The sequence below is a fragment of the Quercus lobata genome, chromosome 9 (genome assembly GCF_001633185.2).
Source record: "Quercus lobata isolate SW786 chromosome 9, ValleyOak3.0 Primary Assembly, whole genome shotgun sequence".
NCBI classification, from domain to species: Eukaryota; Viridiplantae; Streptophyta; class Magnoliopsida; order Fagales; family Fagaceae; genus Quercus; species Quercus lobata.
This window is the reverse complement of record NC_044912.1, coordinates 20,066,418-20,092,073: the sequence shown is the minus strand read 5'-3', so window position 1 is coordinate 20,092,073 and position 25,656 is coordinate 20,066,418. Positions and strand designations below refer to the sequence as shown.

The following is a 25,656-nucleotide window of genomic DNA, read 5'->3' as shown; positions in this document are numbered from 1 at the left end:
GGAGGACTATAGAAATCTTCTAGTGCATTATAAGGAGCCCAAATGTGAAATAAAAAAGTTGAATGGAGAACTGACCGAAGCCTACTCAAAGATAAAATTTCTTGAGCTTGAGGTGGTTCAAGCCAATGCTAAAATAGAGCGAGTCTCCTCCAAGAAGCTTGATGAAGTCCTTTCTCATCAAAAACCTTTCTTCGACAAAACCGGATTGGGATATACTGGAGAAAGTAGTTCGGCTGTCAATGTTTCCAAGGAAGTGAAGTTTGTAAAAGCCAAAGAACTGATGGTAACTACCACAAGGGCTGAGAAAGTGAAGGAGGAGAAGAATAAGAATGTGGTTAACCGACGGGTGTTGAATAAGCTCCCTAACCAATCAGTGGTCAAGCCTAAGGTTCAAGGGAAATCAACTCCAAAGTCACAAAGAGGTTCGAGAAATAAACTTTCTACCATCACTGTGGACTTCAAGGACACACTAGACCAAATTATCATAAGTTGAGGGCATTGAAGAATGCAAGTGATCAGAGGTCAAGAGGACAAAGAAATGACAAAAGGAATTGGGCTGTTGAGCAATCGAAAGGTCGAGATGGTGATTCCGGAGTGATGGATGTGATGAAAATGATCGATGCATTCACCACCTATTTGGCAAGCTTCTGCAGAAGGTTTGAAGGCCACAACACTCGTACCCAATCCTATTGGGATATCACCCTAAACACACGTGATGTGTGGGTGAAGAAGGGTACTCATGCATGATCAGGGGCGGTAGTACATTATAGTCAAGGGGTTCAAATGAACCCCCTAACCTGAAAATTATATATATATATATATATATATAATATTAAAAAAAAATTATTTTGAACCCCCTAGAATACCAATTTGCACCCCCTCACCAAGAACCTCAGAACCTGACCCCTTTATTTTTTAAAGCCCAACTTAAGCTCCCGAAAAAAAAAAAAAAATAAGAAAGAGGAGAGAGGAATATTTTAGTCTTTAATCTCAGAAATAAAAAGCCTATAAATCAAAATTTGAGAAATCATAAATAAAAAAAAAGGGTCAGATAAAACCTAAGAATTTTTTGTTGCCTAACCTCCAAAATCTCTCATTATTCTTCTTCACTCTCCAAACCCAAAGGAAAATGGCTGCCTCTGCTTCACACACACAAAATCTGCCGCTTGGTCTACCTTATGCCGCCGCTTGATCTGGTTTTTCAGCTCTCTCTTTCTCTTTTTCTTTCACTGTGAGAGTGTGTTTATAGTGTTTTGATATTTTATTTCACTTAATCTGTGTGAGTGAATCACTGTATGTATGTGTAGAGTTATCTTTTGATTTTTTATGTTGAGTTTTTGAATCTTGGACAGTTGGACTGTGTGTGTGGGAGATGTGGCGTTGAACTTCTGATATTTGTTGTTGAACTCAACTTGAGTTTTGAGTCTCTAAAGTAAAGTCTGACCGTGTCTGTGTGTGGGCCTGTGGGGGTTAATGGGTTATAGACATATATAACTTATTACTTTTATTAGTTTATTGTTGTTGAGTACTTGAGTTTGAGTTTCTTTACTGTTGGGTGTTGCAGAGTTGCTATAAAGTTGAGTGATGACTTATTACTTTGATTATTTGAGTAATTTGTGGTTACTTATTACTTTGACTATTTGACAAATTTGAGACTTGTGAATAGTTTTTTAATTTTGTTGAATGTGACTTGGGATTTGTGAGTGGTTGTTGGCTATGTGAATTGGTCAATACATTAACATTAAAGACAATAAAAATATAAAATATTTAAAAAATTGTAAACTTATAAATTAAAGAATTGTAAAAAAAAATCACTTAACAACAATAATTAATATATTTATTGTATTAGAAAAAAAAATATGTCAAATGAACTTATAGTTTATTTTTTGTTCTTTTGCTAGTACTATGGATAAATTCGTAATAAGGAAACCCTGTGGGCTACAAGATTCATCTTCTACCCAAGATGCAGTTCTTACTCAAGATTCATCTTCTATACAAGATTTATCTTCTAAGCATGATTGTGTTGATGTGAACAATCTTCCTTCGGACCCTGGGCTACGAAAAAAGATTTCATTTTATCATCCTAATGATCGAGATGAAATTAGAAGATATTATTTACAAAAAAAACCATGTCAACCTTATGGACACGATTTTCCTCAAACAAAAATTGGTGGACTTATGCGTCGATTTAATCCTAAATGGTTTTAAAGAATATGAAAGTTGGTTGGAATATAGTATTGAAAAGAATGTTGTATATTGTTTATATTGTTACCTATTTAGACAAGATGTTGGTATGCAATCTGGAGGTGACAGTTTTGTGACAAAGGGATTCAATAGTTGGAATAAGAAAGAAAAGCTAGACCTACATGTTAGAGGTGTTAATAGTGCCCATAACCAAACTCTTAAGAATGGTGAAAATTTAATGAAGCAAAATCAACACATTCAAAGTGTTTTTGTTAAGCAGTCAAATCTAGATAAAATTGAATATCGGACTCAATTAAATGCAATAGTTGATTGCATAAGATTCCTTTTACATCGGGGGTTAGCATTTCGTGGTCATGATGAATCTAATGATTCAAGTGATAAAGGAAATTTCCTTAAGCTTCTACAATTTTTGGCAGATCATAATGATGTTATTAATGAAGTGTTGCAGAAAACTCCAAAAAACAGCAAGCTAACCCATCCTGATATTCAAAAAGACATTATGAATGCAGTTGCATATAAAACTACCAATGCCATCATCGAAGATCTTGGCAGTGGGTTCTTTTCAATTTTAGTTGATGAGTCCCGTGATATCTTAATAAAAGAACAAATGGCTGTTGTTTTGCGTTATGTGGACAAAAAAAGAATTGTTACAGAGCGATTTCTTGGTATTGTACATGTAGCAGATACCTCCGCTTTGTCTCTAAAAGCTGCAATTGAATTTTTATTTAATAAATATGCATTGAGTTTATCAAGACTACGTGGGCAAGGTTATGATGGGGCTAGTAACATGCAAGATGAATTCAATGGTCTTAAAACTTTAATTCTGAAGGACAATAAATCAGCATTTTATGTCCATTGCTTTGCTCATCAACTTTAGTTGACTCTTGTAGTTGTTGCTAACAAACATACTAATATTGCTGAGTTTTTTAGCTTGGTTAGTAAAATAGTCACTATTGTTGGAGCTTCTTGTAAAATATGAGAATTTTTACGAAATGCACAACTTGCCAAAATTACAGAAGCATTAAACTTGGGTGAACTTGAAAGTGGGCAAGGTTTGAACTAAGAGACAAGTCTTAAATGTGCTGGCGATACACGTTGGGGATCACATTATAGGATAATCCTCAACTTGATTTTGATGTTCTCTTCCACAGTTGATGTACTTGAGATGATTGAAAAGGATAGCCTACTCTCTGAGCAAAGAGTTGAAGCTCGATCTATTTTAAGGTTAATTCTATCTTTTGAATTTTCCTTTGCTTTACACTTGATAAAAATATTTTGGGGATCACAAATGAGTTGTCAATAGCATTGCAAAAGAAAAATCAAGATCTTGTAAATGCTATGACACTTGTCAGAGTGTCTAAGCAACAATTGCAAATGATGAGAGATGATGAATGGGAAGCTCTATTGACTGAATTATCCATATTTTGTAGCAGGCATGATATTCCTATCTTGAACATGGAAGAAATATTTGTAGTTGGTGTGAGGCCATGACGCAACACCCCACAAATTAGAAATTTACATCACTATCGTGTTGATCTATTCTTTGAAGTCATAGATCTACAACTTCAAAAGCTTAATAATCGTTTTTCATAGGTGACTACTGAGTTGCTACTTTGTATGGCTTGCTTGAATCCAAGTGATTCATTTTTGGCTTTTGATATACAAAAATTGACCCGTCTTGCAAAGTTTTATCCATCTGATTTTTCTGAGACAGATGTATTGGCACTTGATAATCAACTTCAGACTTACATTGTTGATATGCACTCCAATGACGAGTTTTTAGAGCTTAAAGGAATTGGGGACTTTGCTAGAAAGATGGTGGAGACAAATAAGGATATTATATATCCATTGGTATATTTACTTGTGAAGTTAGTTTTGACCCTTCCTGTTGCGACTGCAACAGTAGAAAGAAGTTTTTCAACAATGAAATATATCAAGAATGAATTGCGCAATCGAATGGGGGATCAGTGGTTGAATGATTGCTTAATCGTTTACATTGAAAAAGACATAGCACGTAGGATTGATAATGAATCTATCATGCAACAGTTTCAAAATATGAAACCTCGTAGAAGACATTATAGAATTTCATTTTTTTTTTTTTTTTTTTGTGATATTGATATATTCAAGTCTCTTTTGTTTTAGATTTTATATAATTTATGTTTCTTATTGACCCCCTTGGACAAAAATCTTGGAGTTGCCCCTACATGATCACCTCTTATGTCCATGCATTAATACTTCCAATGTTTAGGGACATTTGTTCATGCATCTTGACAAGCATAATTTCATTTGTGTCAACAGCTTCTGGTTATTAGCATATTTTTTTGGTTTTGGTTTATACTTGTTTTTGTTGATCTTACTTTTCCTGTTCTATTTTTGAGTGTGTCCAAAACTTCAAAAACCCATAAAAATTGAAAAATCTTCAAAAAGTTTGATCGCTTATGTTGTGTATATCACATGTGAGTTTGGCCTAGTACCTTCGTACCAATGGCGTAGTGCATTTACGAGCTTAGTTATGTATGCACATATATCTTTGTGGGAGAAATCTTGAAAACTATGTGTGATTGTTGTAAATAGATCTTCAAGCTTGTCATGAATAATTGGTCAATAGTCTTGATGGTCTTAATACTTGCATAAACTTGTGCCTATATCTCTTCCCACTTTTTTTTTTTTTATATTTTTGCTATAGAGCTCACCAAATGTAAATTTCAAAATGAAAAGAGATAATGAATTGTAAAAGCCTATCGCACATGCTAGTATTTGACTAGGAAAAAGGGAAAACGACTTTTGTATTAAAATATATGGTGCTCAAAAAGCCAAAGGCTAAATCTAAAAGTTGAAATATCAAAAATTTCAAGCACTGATCTCAAAAAGAGATGTATTATGTAAAAAGGACTAAATGTTATGATTTATGTAGAAGCCAAATGAAAAGCTTCTATGATTTGTAATCATTCTCTTGTGGGAGGTCATATATACTCATTTCTATAATTGAGATAGTCCACTTGATTTCGTATCAATTGTGTATGCCTTGATTGAATTGATTATTGAAACTTTACTCTGATCTAAGGATTATTCCACATTTGATACTCACCCACAACACACAAGACTTTGATTCAATTAATGCTTATATCATTTGTGTGATTGTATATATTCAAATGTGATGTGTATGCTCTAGTACTTGCTGACCAAACCCAAAAATTTTTTTGAGTGTTTTATTTGTTTTTGAAAGTGATTTTATACTTTCATGTTCTTAGTTTTTGCTCTAAATGCATTTTTACGTTTTTCTAAAAAAAAAAAAAAAAAAAAAAACTGGTTCAGAGGTTGTTTCGTGAAAAGCTCGCGACTTAGAGCTTCCCGCAAAATGTGCTAAAGGGAAATAAAATTTTTGTCAATTCATACAAAGAGTCTTGCGACTGTCTCACTAGTATGTTGCGGCTACACTTTTCTCGCGAAATGGTTTCAGGCAAAATTTGGAAATTTTTCAACTTCATACAGAGGATATCGCAATTGTCTCGCGACTAACAGCTTTTCACGAAAGCTTTTGAGCTTCAATGGCCAGTCTCGCGACTGTATAGCGACTATCACGCTACTGCCTAACCCACGAAGAACGCGTGTTTTTAGACTTTATGTAGCAGATGTGACATGCTTTCAAAACACTCACATTTCCCTCACACTACTTTCTTCGAACCTCCCTCAACCCAAAACCATTTTTCACTCAAACCCCATCACTGTCAAGTTTATTTTCTGCATTTCCAACTTCAAGGTATGTTTTCTAAAACATTTTCTTCATGTTTTTATGAGATTATGCAGAAATTTAAGTTAGGGTTCAAAAAATTGGGGATTTTTTGAAAATGGGTTGGGGTTCTTAATTTTGTGAAAATTTTTCCAAATCTTTGTTTGAGCTGAGTTCCATTTGCTGTGTTTGTGTATGTGTTGGCCCCTTTTGGCATTCTAAGCTTGTATTGAGGCAGTTTTCACCATGTTAATGCATTGTTCATAGTTGGAATTCACTGTTGCATGCTAGGTGTTTGACAGAATGTCCTAGTGACATTTTTTGTGTTGTATTGGATTCTAATAAGCTCCAATACTTGGGTTTCCTTTTGATTAAACATGTTAGACATGTTTTGGTCAATAGGTGTGTGTTTACACATTGTGCCCATTTTGTCCCTCACATTGCCATGCCATGCATCTCTAGGCACACCTCATGCATCTCATGCTGCACACACATGCATCAGCACACGTACACACACATGCACCAACACATGCACAACATATACACACGTGCATAGTCATTTAAATTCATGCATTGTGTTTATGTTTACATGTTTTTATTGTTTTAGCATGTTGTTTTGAGTTGGTTTTGCTCTGCTTTAGGTAGTTTTAACTTTGATTTGGACTAACTTGAATCTAATAAAGTTTTGTGTTTTGTTTTTGTGTCTGTGCACTTGTTTTTTTTTCTTGTTCTCGGTGTAATTGTGTAGATGTCTCCTACAAAACATTCTACGACCAAGAAATCCATAAAATGTTCTCGCACTGATTTTGACAATTTCAAGTCTGTTGAGCCTGATATGAAATACAATGACTACTACAAAAGAGCAACCATTATTATGGAGAGGGTGGTCCAGCTAGAAACCCTTGAGGACACCTTCATCCCTGAGGTGTTCAAAGAAAGGACTTGCACCAAGCTGTTGAACCCGGTTGGGGTTGTCTACTTAGAGATCATAAGAGAATTTTTCTCAAATGCTACTGTGGAAGGAGACCATATAGATTGCTGGGTGAGGCACAAAGAATTTGTGATTACAAAGGATAGCATTCAAGAATTTTTGGAGATTCGTCCTCCCTCTCAGCCAATCTCAGTCCAATATGAAGATAGATTGGGATCGACTGAGAAGATGGTGAAAATACTTGGTGGTACACCAAAGAAGTCATCCATGAATACAATCTCATTTTCACCGGAGATGAGGGCTTTGGCTTATGTGATGATCCATAACTTGTATCCGGTCACCAACCTCACTACATTGTCAGCTCCAAGGACAAAGTTTTTGTACGATCTCTTTACTCACAAGGAGATTGATATATGTGAACACATCTTCCATCTGTTGAAGAAAAGCATTGAGAAGCAAAATTCAAGAACAGTTATTCCTTTTCCCTCACTGATTATGGGCCTAATTGCGAAGACAAGGCTCAAACTCCCGAGTGGTCTGATAGTAGTTCAGAGGGACTATCCCATTGGTGCATACACAGTCACTACGAGCATAGCTGACATCAAGGGCTCCAAAACAGGTGTGCATATGATACCACAGGATCATGTTGAGGACGAGGGTGTAGATACAGAGGAGGAGATTGATAGATTCACTTCTGCTCCAGAGACTTCAGCATAGCCATCCTCTTTTGCACCAGCATGAGGACCAGATGTGATAAGATGCATGTACATCCATAGGCAGAGTGTTAAAAAATTGACGAAGGAAAGAACAGTGGCATGAGCAAAGTAAAGAAGAAAATAACAGAAAATGATCAAAGGGAGTCCACGTGTCAGAGAAAGAAGAAAAGGAAAGTTGGAAACAGCTGTCAAGTGATAAAGAAGCTAAGTGTCAAAATGTGATTTGTTGTATTGATAAATCTGTTAGTTAGTTATTTTAGGCAGGAAATGTTAGTCTCTGTTTTGTGGTATATACACAGAGTAGTTGCTAATTATTTTGGTAACCACTTTTACTAATCTGAATAACAATTTTTCAGTTTCTTCAATTCGTTTTCTCTTTCACTTTGTTTTACACAGTGACAATGATAAAATTTAACTGTGAAAAAAAAAGTGAGATTACATTATATTAGTGGCACAAAAATTCTCTCAAAAAAGCTCTGTTTCAAATTAATAAAGGAATTTTCTCTTTGCATGCTAAAGTCACACGATATGACACTCAGCTACAAGCCGAAAGATCCGAACAAAGTTTCCACCCGTATTCCAATGTATTAGTGGAGACAAAATGTAATCATGTGATCAATTTTTATTACGTGTTTGAATTGTGTGCAGTGTGCACTGTACCAAAACCAAATCCAAAGAATAAAATGACAACGAGTCCCCTTACAAGGAAAATACAAATGAGAGTGTTTGTTATACACACTTTTTATATAAAAAAAAAAAAAAAAAAATTTAAATTCATAAGTTGAAAACACAATTTGAAATTAAAATAATGTTTTTAATTTATAATTTCAGTTAAAAAAAGTGTGTAATAGTTTCTATTTAATTAATAAATAAAAAATTCTATTTACAAAAAAAAAAAAAAAAAAAAAAACACAACTTTTGTCACAATTATTCATAAGGTGGATTGTAATAAATGGATTCATGTAAAATCATATATTTAGGTACAGTTCTAGGGGTTCAACTTCAAATGAACCCCCCAAACTAGGGAAAAAAAATTATATGTAATTTTTTTTATTGAACCCTCCTAAAATACAATTTTGAACACTTTGGATCTAAAATTTTTCTTTTAAGTCCAGTTGTAATAAATTTGAATACGATCATCTTAACAATTTCTTGGTCTTTTTAAACACAAAAAAAGACCCAACTACAAACTAATTTGATCTAAAATTTTAGGAAAAAATAGAAAACCCAACAACAAAGTAGAAATTTTTTCATCTAAAATCTCAGAAAAAATCCATTTAGATCTTAACAAATTTCAAATAAAGAATAGATAAAAATTTATTGTATTTAGATCTCACTTGCCAATTCACTTAATAACAATCAGTTTACTTAACAACAATAATTAATAAAGAAATGTTACATTCACAATATTTTCATAATACTTTTACAACAAATTGTAAGTGACAAGTTTTTATTAATTTTAATTTGAAACTACCACAAAAATTATTTTTTTGTTTACTAATAACAACCCGTAACAACCTGGTACTTAATATTTGTTGTGAAAATATTGTGAACATAGTATTTCTCTAATCAATAAGTTTATTGTATTTAGATACAACAGATGCTTTACAAGATTTAATCTTAGTAATAATAATTAGGAATTTCATTGTATTAAGAAATAATATGCCAAATGAACTTATGGTTTGTCTTTTATGAGAAATGTTATGTCCATATTATTTTCACAACAAATCATGAGTGATAAATTGTTATTGGCTGTTTTTTATGGGGCAAAAAAATAATTTCAATAGTGGGTTTAAATTGGAATCAATAATAACTTATCACCTAAAATTTGTTGTAAAAATATTGTGAACATAATACTTCTCATATCTTGCTAGTATGCATTTGTAATAATGAAACTACATAAACTTCAAATTTTATATTTTTATCCGAGATTCATTTTATACCAACCCTCTAAACAAAAATCCTTAAGCTGTTACTATGTTAAAGTGCTAGGTAAATATTCACAACCTGCCGTATAAGACAATTGTGACAAAAATGAGACTTTTTATTCAAGCTTGCCTAACTGCTCTAGTCTTGACCCTTGAGGAACATCCAGACGTCAAGTTTAGAGTCCAATTCAATTGGTAATGATGGTAGCAATTTCAAAATTGTACGACATGCACCAGCATAGCCCAGCTGACTATTTGATCTTATCACATATATCGCCGGCTCACATTGGGAGGTTGGAAGAGTTCAAACGTGACTCTTGCTGAGTGTGACATGGTGAGAGTTGAGTGACAAGTTACTAAATTACTAAAATTTCCCCATGCTCCAATCACAAGAATCAAAACTTTCCTAAACTCCTCTCTTCTCATAGTTGCTGTAAGCTCTGACTCCCGTTTGATCATCCATGGCAGTCATGGCTCCATCATCCCCTTCTCTAGTTTTCACAGTGAGAAGGTGTGAACCAGAACTTGTAGCTCCAGCCAAGCCCACCCCTCATGAATTTAAACATCTTTCAGACTTGGATGACAGAGACAGTCTTAGATTTCAGGTCCCAAATATACAATTCTATAGATACAATCCCTCAATGCAAGGGAGAGATCCAGTGAAGATCATCAGAGATGCACTGGCACAAACACTTGTATTCTACTACCCTTTTGCAGGTAGGCTTATGGAAGGGCCTGGTGGAAAGCTTATGGTAGAATGCACAGGTGAAGGTGTCATGTTCACTGAGGCTGATGCTGATGTTTCATTAGACCAGTTTGGACATGCAATTCATCCTCCATTTCCGTGTATAGATGAGCTCCTTTATGATGTTCCTGGCTCTGGAGGAATGCTTGATTGCCCATTGTTGCTTATTCAGGTAACATGTAGGGGTTTACTGGTTTTCCTCTTAAATCAATTGAATAGATTTGATGTATTAGTACGCTTAATCTCACTCATTTCAATGTTTTTAATAAATTTATAAAATACCCTTAAAGGTGTTTGATAAAGAGTTCTAATTAAAACAGTTTATAAAACTATACTGATAGGAGAAATTAAATTAATCCCACATGGGATTTGACTCGTTTTCAGATTATTTATATGTGGTCCTCCATTTGGTTTATCTATGAGTAAATAAATATTTTCACTTATGCTTTATGTCTCTCTTATGAAAACATAAAAATAACAAAAATATACAAAAAAATAATATCAAAAAGGAGATTTTGAAAAAAAAAAAACTAACTAAATAGAGCCGGTATCAATTTTCATATGCTTCATCTTCTCTGAGACTCTCAAACTCTCATGGTCTCTCAAACTCCCATCCCATCGTCTCTCTCTCAAACTTAGATCTATGATTTCTCTTTCTCATCTCTTCTCTCTTCATGGCGTTGAGGAAACCAATTGAGCATCACAGCGAAAACCCAGCTAACCCAGCGTAATGGAGGCCGATCAGATGAAAACCCAGCAACACCCAGAGTTGAGGAGGCCGATCGGACTGCACCACTTCATGGGTTTCATTTTTTTGTTTGTTTGTTTTGCTTTTGGGTTGTGGTTTTGATCTGATTTTGGTTTGCTAATGGTGGTCGATCTGATTTTGGTGGTGTTGTGGCTTGTGGCTTGCGGTGGTTGTGGATTGTGGGGCGATCGGTGGTGGTGGTGGGTTCTGATGGTGCTGTAAATGAACAATGAGAGAGAGAGAGAGGGACAGCAGAGAGAGGATGAGATTTGTGGTGTGGCGTAACAATCTGATAAAGAATTTGGGGATTTTGAATGTGATAAGCAATTGTAAGAGGAGAATTAGCTCGTCAAGTAAAATTGGCAATTCAATATATCAAATAACCAAAAACCCAACAAAATAACCTTGTTAAGACTTAAGAATACCTGAGCTTCAGCTTCTTATCGCATTCTGTCATAAGGCTGAGCAAGATGTCGAGCATCTTCCGAAGGAGATCCCATTACCATTGCTCTTAATGGCTCTACAACCTGATAATCAAAGCATTATTTGTGTTTATAATGTCTGGGAAAGAACATTGGGCAGAAAATGTTAAAAGTTTCAAATCTGCAGTGTTTATAATTTCTTTGTTTCTTTCATTTTTTAAGCATTCTTTGCCACTTTTTTTCCTGTACAGCATCTCCAAGTATGCCATTTTCTACCATGGCATGGAGATCTTCCAAACTGTAAATTCAACTAGGAGACATTTGTTACCGATATATGTGTAGCAAGCAATAAACTAGGAGACAGAGAAATATTGTGTGATATGATTCATGAGGGAAGGGGAGAATTATTTTATATATCGGTAACAAATGTATAGTTATTAGCATGAATCACACAATGTTATAACTTCTAATCAAAATAGTTTGAAGAAAAAGCAAAGAAAAAAAAATAGTAATCAAAATAGTTAGAAGAAGAAGATAGGGATGACCAATGACATTGACGTGGCCTATGGAATTGGCAATTTTTATTTATTTATTTCATAAACTCAAAATTTATTTTATATCATTAGGATATATCATACTTTGGTATGTAATTTGATCTTAAATTTGGACTCATTAATTTGCTTATTTAATTCGTATACTTTTATCAAAGTTTTGTTTTGATTTGTAGGTGGTTTGAAGTAATTCTATTGTGACACTATATATATATATATATATATATATAATAGATGAGTTCAAGTTAAACTTGGAGAAAATTTTATAACTCTAAATTTGTTAGAGGTCTTATGGTTAGAATAAAGGTCAACTGCCCATGTTATTATTAAAAGTTTATTGCTTGCTACATCAATTAACTTAATTATGGAGCTTATTTCCCTCTCTCTACCTTATATATTACAACCTCCTAGAGCAATCAAGAGAGAGGTTTAACACGGTAGAATTTACAAACAGATTGAAATGTGAACTGTTGTCATTCGATAAGACTATTTTTATAACAATATTAGAATTTGATAGTTTCTATTCAATAAGGATTAGATTTTGATATTTTCGGCTACCCGAAAAGAAGGCTTTTCGTAGTTTCTATCTTACCAATAATCTTTACAATTTCATAATTTCTATCTAATATCTAAGGATCAAACCTGATGTGAACTTTTGCTTTGATTTCGGATTCTATGTGAGGAGGGTAGTGATTATTCTTAACACACTATTGGCTGGAAAAGAAAAGAAAAATCCTGCCATGTAACCGAGTCATCAAGACTACAGGAGGAAATTTGACTCTAAAAAAAATAAAAAATATGATACACCTACTATATGATGAATGTAGCATAAGTGCATAACTCACTTAAGTGTATTGCTAAATACTACTAATTTAATCACACCACAATACCTTTTCTCTCTTCCTTATAATTTCCCTAATCTCTTATACTATTCAGTGTTACAAATTAAGCATAGCTGTACACAGGTGTATAAGTATCACCTAACCACAAGTTTTTCAACACAACTTAACACCTTTGCTTTACAAATCATATCACATCACAACATGGGCAAATCTTAATATTAAGTTTCTTGGGGTTGAAACTACAGGGGAAGTGTTCTTGACTTCTTGCTTTTCTCAGTTCAATGGAGGATAATTTGCTTAAATTGATTTTCTTCTCTAGCCGGGTGTTTTTAATCTCTCTCTAAACATAAACGTTCAGATTTTGCATTAGAATTTTTTTCTCCCTCCCTCTAAACATCTTAGAGAGAGACCAAAAAAACAAAAAAAAAAACAAATGTCCATAATTAAGTTAGCTAAAGTAGTAAGCAATAAATTTTTAATGATAATATGGGTAGTTGACATTTTTCCTTAACCATTAGATTTCCGAAAATCTCCAGTTTAAAAAATGTATAATTTTATACATAAAAGTTACAGCAAGTGTAACTTGAACCCTTCTATCATTATAATTTTAGTTCTAGTGGTAATTGATGGTTATGCAATTGAAGATATGAAGTTTCAAGTGATACTTGCCCTTGGTTATGAATTTATGGCTTTTGTTAATGTGTGCCATGATGGCATAAGTTAAGGTGCATTTGATAATCCATTAATTGATTTTATTAATAATTTTTTTAAAAAAAGTCAAACGGTACCAAGAAAAATACACATTACCACAATAAATATTTGTGCATGCTATTAACCACTTTGACAATGTGTATTTTTCTTTTTTTTAAATGTCCATTGCAATTTGTAATTGCATACTTATTATTCTTTAATATGTTCTTAGTGATATAAATACAAGGCAATTAGTTTTGGATGAAAGTTTCTTGAAAAGTTTTATCGAACCATATGACATAATGGGCTGGAATGAATTTTCTTCAAATTACAGGTTCAATTCTTATTGTATCTAAAGATAACAATACTAATAAGAAATTGTATGATGTGTTCTTTATCCTCGCTGGTCACACCAACATGGGAGATGCATAACACTCCTAACTTATGTGAAATTAGAATAACCAGACAACCAATGTATTCTTTACTGCCGAAAATGTTTCTAATTAATGTACAAACACCAATGTTTTTAATTGTGATATTTGGCAGGTGACCCGACTAAGGTGTGGTGGATTTACCTTTGCCCTACGCCTTAACCATCTCATGAGTGATGCTCCAGGCTTAGCTCTATTCATGAATGCCTTAGGTGAGATTGCACAAGGAGCATGTGCACCTTCAATCCCACCTGTGTGGCAAAGGGAACTTCTCAATGCTAGGAACCCACCACAGGTGACATGCACACATCACGAATTTGATGAATTGGTTGAGCCTCAGAGCTTGATCATCAACCCTCTTCATGAACTAGCCTGTTGCTCTTTCTTCTTTGGATCGACCCAAGTATCTGCTATTCGTAAAAAGATACCTCACCACTTGGGTAAATATTCCACATTTGAGGTACTAACTGCGTTCTTGTGGCGAAGTCGTACCATAGCACTTTCACCAAACCCAGAAGACCAAGTGCGCTTGATATTTATGAATAATGTGCGAGCCATATTGAACCCTCCATTACCAAGAGGGTATTATGGCAATGCATATGCAATCTCACTGGCAGTAACAACAGTTGGGAAGCTTTGTGAGAACCCTTTAGAGTATGCATTGGAATTAGTTCGAAAGGCAAAAGCTAATGTCACTGATGAGTACGTTCGATCATTTATAGATTTGGTGGTGACTAAAGGCCGACCTCGTACCACCATTGTGAAATCCTTTGTTGTGTCAAACACGGCACGGGTGGGGTTAAGAGATGCAGACTATGGGTGGGGAAAAGCAGTCTACGGTGGACTAGCTAAGATTTTTGAAATCCGAAGTACTAGTGCAACTACATTTTACATTGAAGCAATGAATAGTAAAGGAGAGCATGGGATTATGGTGCCTGTGTGCTTACCAACCCCAGCCATGGAAAGATTTGTGAAGGAGCTGAATAGTACCTTACAAGACCAATCAGATGGCGGTCCGATGTCAAATTTATAATTTCATCCTTGTGAGTTATATATGACTTATATAAACATATATCTTTGGAAGACATGACGGGGGAGAGTAAAATGTAATGTGCATATGCTGATATGCATTAGGCAATTACTTGAATTCATGTTTTACTAGTACTATATATCATGCATATGCAATACACATGATTCTAGTCTTCATCTTTTGCCGGTTCCTTGCTACTTCTGCAAAATCACTGGAACATGATGATAAAAGAGGTGGTATATGTAATATATATCATGTACATGTTATGGTTAGTAATAGAATCATTCTGTTTGCCATATATAGGGATAACTTTAGATTTATTCTTAATTCAGCAGAAATAATATCTACATTTTCTATATAATTCTAACATTAAAAATGATATATGAATAGGGTAAAAAAAGGACCTTAGATCCCCTGACATATATGATATATCACATGCTTTCCTTCCAATGTATAAAATATTTAAATAAAAAAATACTTAAATAAAAAATAAAAAAAAATAGAGCCTTTGCTACTATTCGAAAGAGATTGAAATCAATATGTACTCTCAACCTAAATTTGTCTTTTTCCACCAAAATGGACCGAATTTGGACCAAATAGACCAAATAGACTGAAATGATCGAATGTATAGAAAGGACCAAAATGAACCAAATAGACCGAAATTGACCTAATGTATACAATATGTAATGTTGTATTGTAATGTTGTTATCAATTATGAAATTGAAAATTATACAAGAAAAAGTGCAAACACGAAAAGGACTGAGCAGCTTTTTCATTTTTCTTTTTTTTCTTTTTTTTTTTTGGAAAAAAAAGCACCAATGGAACTCAATAACTTGATTTTAATAAAATCATTTTTCTCTTTTTGAAAAAATAACATACAACTTAACTTTGATAAAGTCAAGTTCTGGCAATTTTTTTTAAGATAGCCACATTTACCACTGCCACCTCAAATGAACTCAAATTTTTTTTTTTTTTTAATTTTTTAAATCAAGATGCAACAAGAACTCAATTTTAGCAAAGTTGAGTTGCAAAACAGAGCCACTTGGTCAAATATTTCAAAAATAGGGCTTTTGCTAAAAAGAAATCACCAATGAAAGTAAGATGGCTGATTTGCCCTGTTTTACTACGACTCATATTGCTAACAAAAAACAATTGATTTTCTAAAGTTTAAATTAAATGAAATTGTTAGGGTTCAACCAAACTTCAAAAACCCTTTAACGAATTTAATTATTTATTCCAAATCTTAAAAAGTCAAAATGAAGCAAATAAAGAGTTTGTAGAATTAAAGTGTACTAGTCGCTAACCCGTGTGATGCACGGGATTGTTTAAAAAGAAAAAAAACAATATTGCAATTGTCATTTGCTGGACTAAATCAGAATGTCTCAAGACTCACTAATCAAATAATACAACTAAATGGCAAAGAGCCAAGCATAACATAAAATCTTCAATAATTCAAATATTAAACATTGTCAAACCTAGTACACAATATGCTTGTGCCCAATAAAAGAAATCCTGTATATTAGCTCCATAAAAATACATACATGCCGAAAAGATTAATACCACTACCATAGATCCATTGGCAATGAAGATATTTTCATAGTTACATATATTCTATGAATAAACAAATAAAAAAATTGCAATAATGATCACAATCTTATTTTCATAATAAATAAATAGAATATAGTTACTAATGTCAAATTCTTTTGCTATGACTCAAAAAGAGTAGAGAAAGAACATAATACAACAAATCTGCATTATATAGAAGAGTACATCATATATTTATTTAACATAAAACATTGAGTTCTATAAATTGTTATTTAGAACAGAGAAAGCAAATATTTGACCTCATGCCACATGGAGAGAGAAAGAGAGTAAGGAAGCTTTTATGAATTTGAATCAAAAGAGGACGTCCACGGCATCTTGATTTTGCTCCCTTCAATCCCAATTCTGCAAAGCTCACAAAAAACCAATAGGAAATCGGTTGTCAATTGAACTGAAGGTGAAACAAAGAGAAAACAAATCTCTTCATTTACTTTTAATCGCTTACCATCATTAGGAGCAGAGACAAAGGAGAAGGTGCACTAAAGGCGAAGCATAGAGACTGGAGAGAGAAACAAATGAGAAGCTATTGTTTTCCTTCTTCTTCTTCTTTTTTTCTTTTTTGATAGGAAGGGGCTATGGTTTTTGATTTGGGGGTTTCCTGCATATTATTGTTATCATGGGAAATTTTAGCACAGCTCCAAAATAAGTTTTAATAAACCATCTCTTTTAACTGATTTTTTTTTTTAACCAAAAAAGGCCAAGAATGATTGAAATAAACAGAGTATTTACAGGAAGATTTATAAACAGTAAACAAATGTAGGACATGACTAATCTAATCTTGAACAAAAATTAAAGCATGATGGTATTAAAGTTAGATAAGTTTGACCTATATAAAGAGAACAGGAATCTTCACATTCCCAACCACGTCTCTTTTGCTAAGATACCATAGATATTGCTTTTTCAAAATTATGAAAAGACTTTGCCAATAAAACCATCTCCACATTAAACCCTTTTGCTTTGCCTTGAAATAGTTCTTAGAAGTTAAGTAGACATTAAACATAAGTTATTCCCAATTAAAAAATTAAGCATAAGTTATTACACTTAAATGGTGGCCAACACAATTCAAAGCATACCACATCAATGATTATGTTTGTTCAACATTAAAAAAATGCTAGAATGGAGGGGCATAAAGCATTTGAACCAAAATAGATAGAAGATTGAAAGCAATCACCAACCTTATTAGATCTTAGAATATCTATCAGTCCAACAGTGAACTTCTGACCAATGGCCATGTGATAAGGAAAGGACCTTGTAGCCTCCTCTAAGTCAAATGGATTGTCTATGCACATGGCAGCTGTAAGCGATGCATTCTCTCCAGCTTCTGCCAAGTACTTCGTCAACATGTTTGCACCATATTCCCAGCCAATGACCATCAATGTAATCCATGGCCTTGCCTTATTGATGAACTGTATAGCTGTGGAGATATCATCGCTATCAGGAGCTATAAATAACCTACAGAAAATAGAATAGTAAAGAAGCTCCTACTATTAGCACATTTAAAAGAAACCTGTATTAGACGATTCTCCTATCCATGTACCTGAGTATGAGATTGATTAAAATTTACCATGAAAACAACTACTTTGAAGTAAAAGCGGCAAGGTTTCCTCCCATGCCCACACCACTGAATTAAAAAAAAAAAATATATTAAAAAAAATGGTCAGTCCTAATTCACCTCACACATCTAGAATGCGATCCCCCATTGCTTGTTGTGGTGAAATGAAAAACCATGTAAAGTATGTCATGGTAAGAACATGGAAACACATACTTACAAAGATGCCCTTAAATCAATGTCATAGTAGTGAAGCTAAAATTTTCTTAACAGTTCCTTATGAACAATTATGAAGCATATATAAATCATTAAACAAACTTTTCTAAAAGTCAATTACATAGATAACAAATACTCACAAAGCCTTGGCAGCTTCTCAAAATTATCAAAGGAAATAGAAACTCAACCACAAAGCCTTGGCTACATTTGTCCATTTTCACCACCCTTTCTTCTACCAAAGTTCCAGACTTGTCCTGTAAATTCACCTACTTGGCTGCCCTGTTTTCAATTGATACAATGGTGGTTAGGATGTTGATATAAGGCTTTGAAATTAGGCATTGGCGACTTAAGGTCACCTTTTGCTTTTGATTACAATAGTCCAAACCGTGGTGAAAGGAGGCAGAATATTCACAATTTATAACCAAGGATAAACACTCAAACAGGGTATAATCAAGCCAAGTATCACATGTGTATGAGATACAAATTGCAATGCATGACAACTCTGTGTAATGTCAAGCAATATAAAGTTTGCATTAAAGAGCATAAAAACCCAGCCATTGTTACACTACACCATTGCATTGCCCTATAACTTGTACATTGCATGCAATAAAAAAATCAGCATAGCTCTTTTGCATAAATCAACACATAATGAATGACTCTAAAGGGTTTTCTAGCAAAATCCTGCTGATGGCATTAGCATGAAGCAGCGTAGTAACTGTAACAAACAGAAATTAAACTTCCTCAGCCTAAATTGCTCAATTTTGTTCTAGATAATAGAAAACAAATAAAATATTGTTGTAATTATGTCAAATTACCCATGACTGGATTAGACTATAACTGAATCAAGCGAAGAATGAACTTTGCCCATACACAGATTGTCATCCAAAAATCTCTACTTAAATCTCAAATCATGAACCTAGAATCATAGAAATCACAAGTCCTCTCCCTCGGCTTGCTCTTGCTCTTGCTAAAATTTGATATATTGAAAGGAACCAAAATTGAGGGAGAACCCATATTAGGGTTTCAAGTATTGATAAAAACCAATTCTAAATCAAAACAAAATCTGAACCAATTTCGTAAATCAAAACCAAACAAAATAGCTGAACCTAAATCCTATTAAACACCCAAAATTAATATAAAATATTATACCTGTAGCCGTTGGTTGTGAGGCAAAGCGTTTGCAGCTTAGTTGAATTCGTTTACTGTCGCAGGGGAAGAGAGACGGAGACAACGTTTGAAGGAGATAGAGATTTGTTTAGGGGTTGAATTTGTGTTTGAAGGAGAGACAGAGACAGCGTTTGAAGGAGATAGAGATTTGTTTAGGGGTTGAATTTGCGTTTGAAGGAGAGACAGAGACAGAGAGATGGAGACAGCGTTTGAAGGAGATAGAGATTTGTTTAGGGGTTGAAATAGGTTTCGTATTGAGTTTACTCTGTTGAGTTTGCATTTTTGTATTGGGTTTTGTTTAGGGGTTGAACTGAGTAAATTTTACCGGGTTTGTTTTGGGGATAAATAGTTACGGTGTTTAGATGTTTTTTTTTTTTTTAAATAATGCTGATGTGGAAAAATGTGGGAGCTTGAAAAGCTTCGGTTTTATATATATATATAGATTAGGGACAAACTAAAACCGGTAAGTTGTAATTAACGTTTGAGTTCTGCTTTATGTATATGTTTCTGAAATAGAGTTCTGCTGTATTAAAGCACCCTCGTTGTTCTTGTCACAAGCCCTCTTAATTTCTGCACTTTTTGACCATATAGATCATTAAATGAAGGCAATCATTTTTTTTTTTTTTTTTGCCCTCACTAAATTCTGCCAATAATTAAGCACAGTTTTAAAGGCAAGAGTAAAATTTTCTAGCTTTGATATTGCACAGTACTCCGAAATTTTATGGTATCTCTTGTGATCTAGAGGTGCAGAATATCCTTATCACATGACAATCATTCCAGTAACTACTCACGAAGCAGTCTACACTTGATGACAAGTTCAAAACTTTTTTTTTTTTTTCCTAATTTCTGTTCTCTTGTGATCCTAACTCACAAGCGTGTTAACTTCGTTCTACGTACATTCATCAACATGAAAGAGTGAAACATTTTCAACATTAACTTCCCAGTTGAAAAACCTGGTTAAATAAATTCTTCACATATGCATACAGCAATCTATGTATATATATATATATATATATATATATATATATATATAACCGAAGCCTCTAAAGTTCTCACAATTTTTCGCATCACCACTATTTTTTTTTTAAGATTCTTTTTATTTTATTTATTTAAGTTTAATTTCTCTGAAGCTCCCATAATTTTTCGCATCACCACTATTTTCTTTTTAAAGTTTTTTTATTTTTATTTTTATTTTTATTTAAGTTTAATTTTTTTTAAAGAGAATAACCCGACTATTCTATATCTTTCCCGACTCCCCTCCTAATGCAGAAGAACTCCCTCTCTCTTTAAATCTCTAACCTTCCCCCAAATCCTTAACCTTATGCACGCAATCTCTTCCATTAAAAAAAAAAAATCCTAACGCTAATGCAGAAAGAGACCTAATGTAGAAGCACTCCCTCTCTCACTCTAAATCTCTAACCTTTATGGGCTATGGCATTCCTACTACAACATTTTCAAATATATTGATTGGACTAGCTCAATATATTCCAAGAATGGTCAGGATTGATAGCTCTCATGGACTGGCTCGACCTTGAACAAACATGAGACGTAATGCTGAAATTCGATCCAACATAAGCCAAAGAGGAGCGGAAGGGGTGATGATTGTTGTGAACCTTTGCCATAGTCTGTTGGTGCGAAGAAGGGGCTGGGGCTAGGGCTGAGGCTGTCTCTCTCGAAGCCGAGGAGGAGCCAAAGCGAAAGTGAAAGCGATGATTGTTCTAAACCATTGTCACATCCCAAGGTAAGTTTAATTTATTAACAAATTTGTAATTAAGCATATTCAAATCAGGGTTGGGTTTTTTGTTTCTTTTATCTTTGTTTTGTTTTTTCTTTATATATTAATTAGAAAGAATACATAAATTAAGCATATTTAGATCAAGGTTGGGTTTTTTGCTTTGTTGTGTAGGCAATAATATACATCTAAATCCATGTAAAAGGCAGAAGATAGCTAAAGTTAAAGAATTGCCAGAGGATATCCTCTTTCAAACCCTAAAACACACAAAGGCTGACGTATTAGAGGGCTTTAATCTCTTTTATTTTTATTTATTTATTTATTTTTTTGCAGATCAAGTATAGATTGTTTCATTAGCTTTCAATCCAGCAATTCAACATGCAAGGTATTTGATGAGCAATTCAACTATGGCAACAATTTTTCTCTCATCTTAAATGGAAAGATTTATATACACAGATGTTCTTTGTTAACTTAAATTTGTTAAGAGTTTCTTCTTCTTTTTACTATTTTGGGTTAAAATGATAAAGAAAAAAAAATATATAATATGCTTTGAGCCATATTGTAAATAGAAGGTGAAACATATTCTTTTAATCTGGAGTATGTACATAAAATCTTTTAACTTTATAGCCAAACTTACATGTTTATGTTGTATCAAAAATACATAGGTACCTACAAAAACCTCATTCCATGTTTTCAATTTTTAGGCACAAAGGAGCTTGCGCAAGCCTTGAGAGAGAAAAAACAACCCTTGGTTATATTGAAGTTGGTGTTGCTGCAACATGGTACTCTCTTTTCTTTTTAAAATTCTCTTTTTTATAGGGTCTGTTTGGATACAGCTTATTTTGTTGAAAACTGAAAACACTGTAGCAAAATAATTTTTAAATGTGTGAATAATACCGTGGAACCCATTTTTAATGAAAAAGTTGCTGAAAAGTAAGGTTTATGGGTCCTGTGAACAGTGCACGGGACCCACTGGTATGCACTGTCCACTGCTTATTTTGCTGGTGTGAACAGTGCACTAATAGAAAAGTCAAAAATCATGGCTCAAAAAAAAGAAAAAAGAAAAGAAAAGAAACACAGTTGCAAAATGTGATGCTTTTCATCCATATCCAAACCTAGCTATAGAGTCTTTTGGAAGTTTTACAATGATTCATGACTATTGTCCTACTTTTTTAAAGTAGAGTAAGAGATCATTCTCATTGATGTCCACTTTCATTAAGTGTTGTTTCTCTTACACATACACAGGCTGTTTGATAAAATTCCTAAGTGATTTTTTGTTGTTGTTCTAGAAGTCATAATACATGAAGAGTGGTAAGGAGGAAGATAATTAGGGAATGTGATGCTGTGTTGTTGATTTAATCAAGGTGAGATGTTGTGTTAGCCTTATTTTCTCAATGTCGTATGTTTGATATTGGGATTGGTATTGATGGTGAGATTTTGATATGATTCCCTTTGAGAAGTAGGTTTGATTTTTTTAATGATTTATTTCATGGTGGGTTTGTGCATTAAGATTAAAGTTTGTTACCCTTATTAACTTCAATGGAATCAAAGCTTTTAGAAAGTTTTATTGGCATTGATGGTGAGATAGGTTTATATAGCAAAAAACAACATTTAGATAGTTTTGGTAATAGTTGATAGTATTGTACAATTTTTTTTTTTGTTTTTGGCTACACTATTGTAACAATGATTTACCATATTGATTATAAGTCTACGGACTGGTGTCACTTTGGAGCTTTAGGGGCTTCTGTTGGGCTGCTGTTGTTGTGGACCAGAAGTGTAGTAAAGAAAGTTGATGGGGCTGTGGGAAATTATTCAATTTATATAAGTTCAGATATGTGGATGATCAATACAAGTTGGTGTTTCAGGTGCCTATGGTCCCAATTCTGAGCATGATTAGATCATACGAGTTAGACCCTGATGGAAAGGTTTCCATTGTAGCCTTAGTGAATCATTTGCAGGTTTTGACTATTGAATCTTAGTTTGATATGTATGTCATCAAAACTCAATATTGTACCAACTGAAACGTTTAAATTAATTTCCAGACTCATGTCCTTGTAGGAATCAGCACTTAACCACCTTAAGAGTGTGGGACTGCTTGCTGATCGTTTTGGTTCAACCCCAAAGATGCATAGAAGGGACCTGATATGGGTGGCCTATCAGTTACAAATTGAGGTGGACCTTCGAACTTCATGGTAACCTTTACAAGCTTTTTCGGATTATATCCATTATTATAATTATTGTTTAGCAAATAGCACACTCGTGATTCAAATTAAAGAAGAAAATAAATTATGCAAAACAAAATTAAAAAATAAAAAAGAGTTTGCATGGTTCGACAATTGCTTAAATAAACGGATGAAGACATGAAGAAAGTTTAACTATAGAAATTAGAAAGATTATAATAGCAACACAGGGTGTGATTCTGCACTTGCTTGATATTGAACAAGCAACTGAATCCTTGAATGGGATAAGAATGGAAATGACTAATGCTGCCTTTCTTCTTCTGAAAGGTATGTCCCTTATCTTGAGAGCTAATTCTAGGTAGGTAGAATTATTCTCTTCCCTCAGGTTTTTTCACTCATGTCATGAATATGGTTCAATAGGTGTGGTTGCTTTCACAAACGTTGTTGAAGCATGTAAAGATGCCAATATTGCTGTTATGTTTGGTAGATACCCATGCAAGGAAATTACATTAAGGAAGGATATGTTGTCTACAAATGTGTTTATTTACAAGGCTCAAGCTTTGTCCTTCAAGGAGCATGCTGTTGCAAATTGCGAGGTGACCATATAAATGCACTTGGAGGAGCATGATGCTCAGATTACAAGGCTTAAGCTTTGGCCTTGGAGGAGCATCTGCTGATGCCAAAACAATTCAAATCACAAGTGACAATTCAAGAAGAGATGAACATCAATAGAAGAACCATTAGTGAAATAACAAAAATTATGTGAGACTCTAATAATAAGGTAAGAAAAAAGAAAACCTTGAACGATAACATTGTGTCCTTAACATTGCTTTATGTACTATATACTTGCTTTTACAAAATTTAACTATAAAATTATGAGTTGATTGATATTCACTAATTAAATGGAAAAGAATTTGTTTTCCAAATTCAACTAAATGACTATATTCTCAAGTATGGATGAGAATTTTTCATTGTCAAGAAAGTTTTTGAATCTTTTGAAGAAACTGACAAAGCAATTCAGCTTGATAAAATGACAAAAGTTCATATTATTTAATATGGCAAAATTACTTTTTAACTTCTATATGTTGTAATACATTTCTTAACCTATTCTGTTGCCAAGCTTACATCAATGATACTTCAAATAAATGTAACAACAAATTATCAAGTGAACAAGATGGTGATTTTACAAAGTTTCCAAAAGTTTATGTTCAAAGTTATGTATAACTCACACCAACATCTATAATCAAGGGAAAAAAGGGCATATTTAGTGACTTCTACGAAGCAAATACAAAGAACACTTTAAAGTTGTCTTTCAATTTATTTGATATATTGATTGAGTAGTTTTTTAAATTTGTGTTTCATACATTTAATGGTTAATTGAGGATGTTAAAGATTTGATTCTTCATTTTAATTTAAACTTAAGTTTGATTTCTATTTTTCATTACGTAATTTAATGTTTCATATCAACAATTAAAAAGGAAGAGAAAAAGAATAGTTTACATTCATATACAATAGCTTTCTTGTGCATTGCACAGGTTAGCTACTAGTGTATATATATATATATATATATATATATTATATGCAGTAATACATAACAACAAAAACGTGCATATTGCCTATATTTTCATTTCAGTGATTGCATTTAGCTTCTTAAACTTAGCTCACAACGCACATATTTTATCTTCATTAATTAAGTTGTTGCACTGGCTATCTCATACTCTAGCTCATCACAACAGTCATTCGTAAACGGCTTTCGCTATTAGGTTTCTTTGCACACAAGTTATGGAGACTTTAAAAGAGTCTAACCTTTATTAATAAACAATAAAACCTAATAAAAATTTAAATATTAGGATAAATTCCATTAACCTACTTTTAGGTTTGGACTAATGTCAAACAAATCCAAAACATTTCAAAATTGATCAATTTGAACCCTTAATCCAATTTGGTCACTAAGAGACGAGGAAAATAACTAACGAATTTAATTAATGTATAGGGAGTAAGTTGGGTTTAGGGATCAAATTATTAATTTCTTAAATGTCATAAGGCCTAGTTGACATTAATTCAAATCTCATGGTAAGTTAATGGAATCTACCCATTTTAGGATGAAAGTTACTCCATTCCTTTAAAAAACCTAATGGATATAAAATTCAAACTTAAGGCACATGCACAAATTAAGATATTTATTCTCAGTAAATTTGGTTCATATAGAATTCAAACTTAAGCTTGAGCATAATGGAATTC

At 33.3% G+C, this 25,656-nt stretch overlaps 2 protein-coding genes and 1 long non-coding RNA gene across 3 annotated transcripts; 2 read left to right on the top strand and 1 right to left on the bottom strand.

Moving 5' to 3' along the window:
- The first annotated feature begins 597 nt into the window (after window positions 1-597).
- Window positions 598-3,082, top strand: LOC115961356 (zinc finger MYM-type protein 1-like). The gene is made up of 2 exons (XM_031080352.1): window positions 598-656; window positions 2,281-3,082. Exons 1-2 carry the CDS (start codon window positions 598-600, stop codon window positions 3,080-3,082), a joined length of 861 nt encoding a protein of 286 aa, XP_030936212.1.
- A 6,592-nt stretch (window positions 3,083-9,674) lies between these two features.
- On the top strand, window positions 9,675-15,150 carry LOC115959143 (benzyl alcohol O-benzoyltransferase-like). The gene is made up of 2 exons (XM_031077447.1): window positions 9,675-10,427; window positions 14,055-15,150. Exons 1-2 carry the CDS (start codon window positions 9,972-9,974, stop codon window positions 14,970-14,972), a joined length of 1,374 nt encoding a protein of 457 aa, XP_030933307.1. The 5' UTR covers window positions 9,675-9,971; the 3' UTR covers window positions 14,973-15,150.
- A 2,735-nt stretch (window positions 15,151-17,885) lies between these two features.
- On the bottom strand, window positions 17,886-18,529 carry LOC115958850. Its single transcript, XR_004084695.1, has 3 exons — window positions 18,477-18,529; window positions 18,079-18,108; window positions 17,886-17,985 (listed from the first exon to the last, which is right to left on the bottom strand). It is a non-coding gene; the product is annotated as an uncharacterized LOC115958850 (long non-coding RNA).
- Window positions 18,530-25,656: the final 7,127 nt, after the last annotated feature.